We start from the raw sequence: 7,662 nt of genomic DNA, 5'->3' as shown, positions 1-7,662 counted from the left end.
TGAAAAACCTGAAATGCTCCCATTTTGTATGGTCACTAGTGGACCTATAGGATGCCAAGCCTAAGACAATTTGAGAAACTTTGCAATTGGCTCACCATACAAGAACACCTGTAATTCACTGTAACTGATGCGCCTTAGGCCTACAACAAAGATTGGAGGCATTTTTTTTATTCTGTTTTGAACACATACTTATGGCCGTCTACTTTTTCAGAGGGTAGATTGACTAAGAGGTAGACACCATCCAGTTTTGCCAAGCACTTCATGCAAATGCAACACTGTTTCAAAACCATTGATTTGACGAACCTAGTCTCATTCAGGATCTAGGCCTAGGCTAACAACTTCTCAAATTCCACTGAGCAAGTATAGTGAAGTCTGCATTTACAAAACATTCGATTTTCCATGTCCAGTATGGGGGATTGTTATATGCTCCTGAAGTGTTATGCTGTAGCCTTAGTTCATTCAAATCAGAGATAAATATGGATTGGATGATCTATGGATGATGAACAATAGTGTCCTCTAGAGGTGAGTGCAACCAGGAAGTGGTGTTAGGGTTCTCTCCCCAACTTCCACTAGTTATTACTATCTTATGACTATATGGGACAGAGCTCACTGGTCATGGATTATAAGTGTACATAATTCCATGGAAATATGGACTTAAATTAGCAAATAGGCAAGTACTAGACAATTGAATTGTTGGCTTAGGCCAAATCATTTTTCTTCCAATGCTGCATAAATTTGTCCCAGAATATTCACACCCAATCATTAGCCTCTGTGGCAGATCCATGCTATTAAAATAAACAAGTCTTGGGAAAAAAAGAGTGAGTAGGCCTATAATGGATACACGTGCAGGTGTAAACTAAAGACCAGTAATATTGTTACAATACAATAACAATACGGGCAGGACTATTTCTGGAGGTCTGTTGACTGCGTCAAAGCCTGCGTTGTCTGCGTCACTCTCCATTCTGTGCTCTCACTATCGCGTTTCCCTTCCTCGATCAAATTGGCTCAGCCAGAAGAACTGACTCTACACACTAAATAATGAGCCCTGCCCACCCTATAGTCTGCTCAAGAGCAGCAGAGAACATGACTGACGGCATGTGAAACAACTAGGCCACACGCCCACGCGATTATGAGGTCTAAATTTGGAGTCCAATTGAAATCTACTAGTTGATTTTAAAGATAGACAGGGATAATATTGACCCACCGTCCATTATTTAACCAAACAAAGCGGTGAACCGCTCTGGAGGCCACTACAGGCTGATTATGACATGCATGGATAAACAAATCACAGCCAATGAAACATGATTGAATGTTGAGCAAATATTCCACTTGTCAAAAACGGCCTATATTATAGACTACTGTGCTTTAGACTGACACATACTCACACATTGCAACAGAGCTTTACCCGTCAAATTCGTGTAAATCTATGTGGCCTGCTGTGCGTCTTTCCTGGGCTATTTGAACACCTTGCTGCTGCTGCTTCGAAACACGTAAGATGAGACACCTGGTTGAGGCTAAGGATGAGACTGATGTGCAGCATGAACAGGTGATACGCTCAGTCTAAACACAATTACACAGTTAAGCTTTACTTGAATATAAAACATTGAAATGTTTTGTTAGATAACGCGGTTTCCCCGTAGAAATGAGGTTTTCCAATACTTCTTTATGGTTATAATCCATAAAGAGAGTAGTCTCAGGTACACATGTACACAGGCTATGCAACGCACTCAGCATGTTGGCAGGACCATGTTCCAAAAGAGATTGGTGCAGGTCACTGGCGACGCAGATGACGTTGAGATTTGAAACACGTGGGCTGTGGCGCGGAGAGCTCACATAAACAAAGGCACATTGGCAGACTGGGTAGTCGAAGGTTGTATCGCGCGCAGTGCTCTGAGGAAGTCATACAGATTGCTTGGTTGGTATTGTAGGTTGTACTCTCGCTCACGCTCTGGAGCTTTTTACAGAATTGAAGAACACTATCTACATGCTTTATGCATGGATTGACAACCACGATTCTGACGTGAAAGAAGGTAGGTTGATTTATTTTTAATAAGTGGTATGTTTTTTTTAATAAGCGTTATGTGTTGTGACATCTTGCTTTTTTTGAAAAAAATTGATTGGGAGGCATCAAACAGTTTTACTGTAACAGTTTATTTCTCACGTGTTGTGTCATGTTGGGAATTGTTACTTCGCACATTGGGAGTGGTACTTACGGATTGAGAATTGTTACGTTACGTTTTACAATGAATGTGCAACATTACTTTGGAAAGGAGACGTTGAGAAAGTCATTGACGTCAATGCCGTGGAGTTTGGATGTTCAGCGATATACAAACTTCAAATTTCTTCATTCAAAATGTATAGACTATAACAGGCAACTACGAAGCAGTGTGTGATTTTAAAGCTTATCCGTATGGTTATTTACCTTTTGTCATTTAGGCTATACTGTAGGGCAGGCTATGAGGCAAACATAAGTAAAAGCATAGTGAAAATGTCGGAAGATTGTGCTTATTAATTGCCTAACTTGTTTCTCATGAATTGTTGGAGCATTGACTTATCTGATGGCATTGCGTTTTCTGGATGAATATAAGTTACATTTATCTATTTCATTAGGGGACGATTCCAGAAAAGAGACACTTTCTTGAATCCTGACCCCATTCTACTCCAGACAACATTATCCATTTCAAGTGTCACCGAAAAACAGTCCCAAGACTAAAGGTAGGAAAGCTTATTTTACAGTCTATATTTAAAAAAAAAGATTATGAATAAATCTTACGTAGTTCACTATTCCCGAAAGTCAGTTTAAAACATGCAACTAAATAAGTTATCTGAAGATCAGATCCGGATCAGAATTGTGTATAACAATTGTTATTTTGTAAATGATATGGAATGTCTATACTTTGTAGCTTGCAAATGGGTTTGAACATGAACATGTTGCCACTTTCGTTTTCAGCCATGCCCTGCGTTCAAGCTCAGTATGGGTCATCACCGCAAGGAGCCAGTCCCGCTTCTCAGAGCTACAGCTACCACACCGCTGGAGAATACAGCTGCGACTTCTTAACACCTGAGTTTGTTAAGTTTAGTATGGACCTGACCAACACTGAGATCACAGCTACTACTTCTCTCCCTAGTTTCAGCACGTTCATGGACAACTATAGCACCAGTTACGACGTTAAACCGCCCTGTCTGTATCAAATGCCGCATTCTGGAGAGCAGTCCTCCATCAAAGTCGAGGACGTCCAGATGCACAGCTATCATCAGCAGAGCCATTTGCCAGCTCAGTCGGAAGAGATGATGGCCCACTCCGGCTCTATGTACTTCAAACCCTCCTCACCTCATGCCCCAACCACACCAAACTTCCAGGTTCAGCCCAATCACATGTGGGAGGACCCTGGGTCCCTCCACAGTTTCCACCAGAACTATGTTGCTGCGACCTCTCATATGATAGAGCAGCGCAAAAACCCGGTGTCAAGGCTATCACTATTCTCCTTCAAACAGTCCCCTCCTGGTACCCCTGTGTCGAGTTGCCAGATGCGATTCGATGGCCCACTGCACGTCTCCATGAACCACGACAACCCAGGAGCACACCGAGGCTTAGACAGCCAGAGCTTCGCGGTACCCAGTGCTCTAAGGAAACAGGCCGGCTTAGCCTTTCCTCACTCCCTTCAGCTCGGCCATGGACACCAGTTGATGGACAGCCAAGTTCATTCGCCCCCGTCCCGAGGATCACCATCAAACGAGGGTCTGTGCGCAGTGTGTGGGGACAACGCCGCTTGCCAGCATTATGGAGTGAGAACCTGCGAGGGTTGCAAAGGATTTTTTAAGGTGGGCGTTCGCTGATTGTGAATAATGTAGCTTAATATAATTATTTAAATTATTCATTGTATTATTAGTCCTGTTAATTTGAGTATTGTTATTTTCATATTCCCCTTGTTATTAGTGGTGGGACTAGGCCTAGTAAACAATTATGACAACTGTAATAACTTGTGGATATCACTTTCATCACGTCATTAAAAACTGTCAGTGTTGTGAGGTCTTTTTGTGAAATTACGGTCTTGTCTGGACAAGGAAGTGCAATATTCCCCATGGTCAAATTGAATGGTCACTTTATTTCCAACCCCCGATTAAATAGTCTAATCTTACGTCTTTAATTAGAGGTCGTCTCAGAGGGCCGTAAAAATATGAATGCCCACGGATTTTGTTTTTACTGAATGTCTACCTCTCCGGTTCCTCGCATATATAACAGCCCAAAACGGGAAGGATGGATGTTCTGTTCCAATATCAATTATCCCCCATAGCGCAGCTGAATGTGTGCCAACTATGTATTCATTTTACAGGTGCTGATGTCCATGCTAAAACCCTGTTGTATTTTCCTTTGCAGCGCACTGTTCAGAAAAATGCTAAATATGTGTGTTTAGCGAACAAAAATTGTCCTGTCGATAAACGCCGAAGAAACCGTTGCCAATACTGCCGTTTCCAGAAGTGCATGGTTGTCGGAATGGTCAAAGAGGGTAAGAACATATTGTGGTCACTTTGATTGTTTGTGTCCGTGCATGGCCATAAAACACCTGCGGTCCTGCGCGTAAAGTTTGCGCGTAAAGCAAGTTTAACCTTTTACGCACAACAATCAAAGTTCAATACAAGTCTATATTTTCTCTTGTCTTCCTCTCAACACAGTTGTCCGGACTGCTAATCTAAAAGGTCGAAGAGGCCGTCTTCCCTCCAAACCTAAAAGTCCCCAAGACCCCTCACCACCCTCGCCACCTGTCAGTCTCATAAGTGCCCTTGTTAGGGCTCATGTTGATTCCAACCCGTCCATGTCTGGCTTGGACTACTCAAGAGTGAGTATACCATTTAGTTCCCTTTAACAAATTGTGTATGAACATAAACACTGTGCTGCTGATTTATAATATAATTAGAGTACAAATCAGTGCATGTTCTGAATGTATTTTATCGTGTTTGGATGTGCATTTGCCACACAATTTATAGACTTCAAATGTTTTGTGCAAGACAGGTCTGCATTCTAAACTTTGTCAGTCTTTTAAGGTGGCATATTTTACTTAAGTAAATTACTTTGAAACGGAGAACTCAATAAAAAAAAAAGACATTAATGTAATAGTAAAAAAGCACTCCCCTCCTAGAAATAGGCTTTGCAATTTCACGGGTAATATATTTTAAAGGACCTCATTAAGCCCTGTTGAAATTAAATTCCAGTTTCAGGCTAACCCTGACTACCAAATGAGTGGAGACGACACCCAGCACATTCAGCAGTTCTATGATCTCCTGACGGGTTCCATGGAGATTATCCGAGGTTGGGCGGAGAAGATCCCTGGGTTTTCTGATCTTCCGAAGCAGGATCAAGATCTCCTTTTCGAATCAGCCTTCCTGGAACTTTTTGTTCTGCGGCTGGCATACAGGTAAGCCTCTTCTTAATTATGAAATAACCTCGACTATAATAAAGATCAGCCCACTTCAAGCTCCGCTGCTTTGGCTTTTATTAGCTATCCAATAATTAGGAGCCTCTTAAATCCCTATTTATTGCTCAAGGTAATTAATGACACTTTGTTATTAATTGCAGGTCCAACCCAGTGGAAGGCAAACTCATTTTTTGCAACGGGGTGGTCTTACACAGACTGCAGTGCGTCCGAGGGTTTGGGGAATGGATAGACTCGATTGTGGAGTTTTCCTCTAACCTGCAGAGCATGAACATCGACATATCAGCGTTCTCCTGCATCGCCGCTCTTGCCATGGTAACAGGTGCGCAAATAGGATATACTTCAATTTAATCACTCTCCCAAATGTTACACTGTTTAAATGCATTTCTTATATTCACGTTTTGGTAATTATGTTTTATTATTTTCACATTACAGAGAGGCATGGGCTTAAGGAACCCAAAAGGGTTGAAGAACTTCAAAACAAGATAGTGAACTGCCTTAAAGACCAAGTGACATTCAATGGCGGAGGTTTGAATCGTCCGAACTACTTGTCAAAACTTTTGGGAAAGCTCCCTGAACTTCGCACCCTATGTACACAAGGTCTGCAACGTATCTTCTACTTAAAACTCGAAGACTTGGTTCCTCCGCCAGCAATAATTGACAAACTTTTCCTCGACACTCTACCTTTTTAAATTGACTTTAAAACGGACTTTTGACGAGACCTCAAAGAACTTCCACAGACTCTGTTTGAGTCAGCCTAACAGATTTGACAGATTTTATCTCTGAATATTTGCAAGCTCCATAGTACAATCAAGGATCCACGAAATTGATATAAAGAAGAGTGAGAAAATTGGGTTAAAAAAAACAACTGATGTTCGATTTTTTTTAATGTAATTGCCAGAAATGTTGTGAGTAGCCAATGATCGACCCCACACCGGGGAAAGTCTCCAAGGCTTCTCTTGACTTAATGTGGATAATTCTCGACCAAGTGAAACACTTTCTTGCAATTCTTATTCCTTATTGTTGACTAACCATCTGTTCCATTGATAACGCATACTGAGATGTAATATATTCCATTTATATATACACACATATATGATAGATTATGTGATGAGTCCAAAGCGTCAATTTATAACACTTGTAAAAAGTTTGTTAATGACAAAATTTCATTTGACTTTTATGACTTGTGCCTATATGTGTTTCTGTCAGGATCCCAGAGGCGCGAACGTATTTCGAAAAGACAACGCATGTTGTAGGTTTTTATAGGCACTGGCTGTCGAGGAGACATGTCTATATTATTCATTATATACTGGACACTATGTAGTCTGCTAGATTTTATAAAGATTCGTAGTACTGGCACACCTTTTATGTATGACGCATATGTGAACAAGTATCTCCATCTGTATAGATAAAGAGGGATCCATGGTGTTTGTAAAACTGTCAGACATTCCTTGTTTGTATGTGTTGTAAGTATTGTTGCTGTTGAATATAAACGTTTATATATTTATTATTTTATTGCCAAAAGCTACGTTAAGCATGGATCCTTTTAAAATGATTTCAAACCTTCATAATTCATGCTGAGCACGTTGTCTATGTTTTATGTCTTATAGACGTTTAGATTGTTATAATTTGACACATTTGAAAATGAAAAATTCGTCCTATATAAAATATAATTAAGTGTGCGGTACATCCTTTGCCTTCATGGTGTGTTTGAGTAGGCTATTGCAATGCATTCGGTGCCGAATTCCAAACGTTTAGAGAGAAAGAGATATTTAATGTTTACAAATAAAACTTTTAAATCATTTTTCTTCCGAAACAATTTCTCTTAACTGATTTTTCTTTACAAATACAGGTGCGTCTAAATGAAATTATTTAATTCGAAATTAATTGAGTGAAATATTGCTTTCCTGTAGGCATAAATCTAGATTTTACTTTTTGATGAAATTCTTTCTCGGTAGCCCTATGCTGTATGGAATATTTTCAGTTTGTTCAAGCTCAGTAGAAATGAGGTGTTACTAATTAGGCTGTGATTCCAGTGAAATAACGTACAATTTACATGAATGCAAAAACAAAAATCGTTGATCAAAAAATGGGCATGCTTGCTTGAAAGGTAGGCTATGTGGTTTACACTCTTAGAAAAAAAGGTTCTGGATAGAACCAAAAAGGTTTCTATGTTTGCTTATGTTTGGCACCCCCATAATGTTATAGAAATAACCGAATTGGTTTCCTA

The 7,662-nt window shown here is 40.2% G+C and overlaps 1 protein-coding gene across 1 annotated transcript; it reads left to right on the top strand.

The window, feature by feature from the left end:
• The first annotated feature begins 1,852 nt into the window (after window positions 1-1,852).
• LOC106581823 (nuclear receptor subfamily 4 group A member 2) lies at window positions 1,853-7,251 on the top strand. The gene is made up of 8 exons (XM_014164201.2): window positions 1,853-2,030; window positions 2,611-2,715; window positions 2,951-3,822; window positions 4,379-4,508; window positions 4,675-4,838; window positions 5,212-5,414; window positions 5,576-5,754; window positions 5,868-7,251. The coding sequence occupies exons 3-8, from the start codon at window positions 2,953-2,955 to the stop codon at window positions 6,122-6,124; spliced, it is 1,803 nt and encodes a 600-aa protein (XP_014019676.1). The 5' UTR covers window positions 1,853-2,030; window positions 2,611-2,715; window positions 2,951-2,952; the 3' UTR covers window positions 6,125-7,251.
• Window positions 7,252-7,662: the final 411 nt, after the last annotated feature.

This window comes from Salmo salar, chromosome 21, assembly GCF_965601325.2.
Source record: "Salmo salar chromosome 21, fSalSal1, whole genome shotgun sequence".
Lineage (NCBI taxonomy): Eukaryota > Metazoa > Chordata > Actinopteri > Salmoniformes > Salmonidae > Salmo > Salmo salar.
Note: the sequence above shows the minus strand (reverse complement) of the source record. Positions and strands in the feature narration are given on the sequence as shown.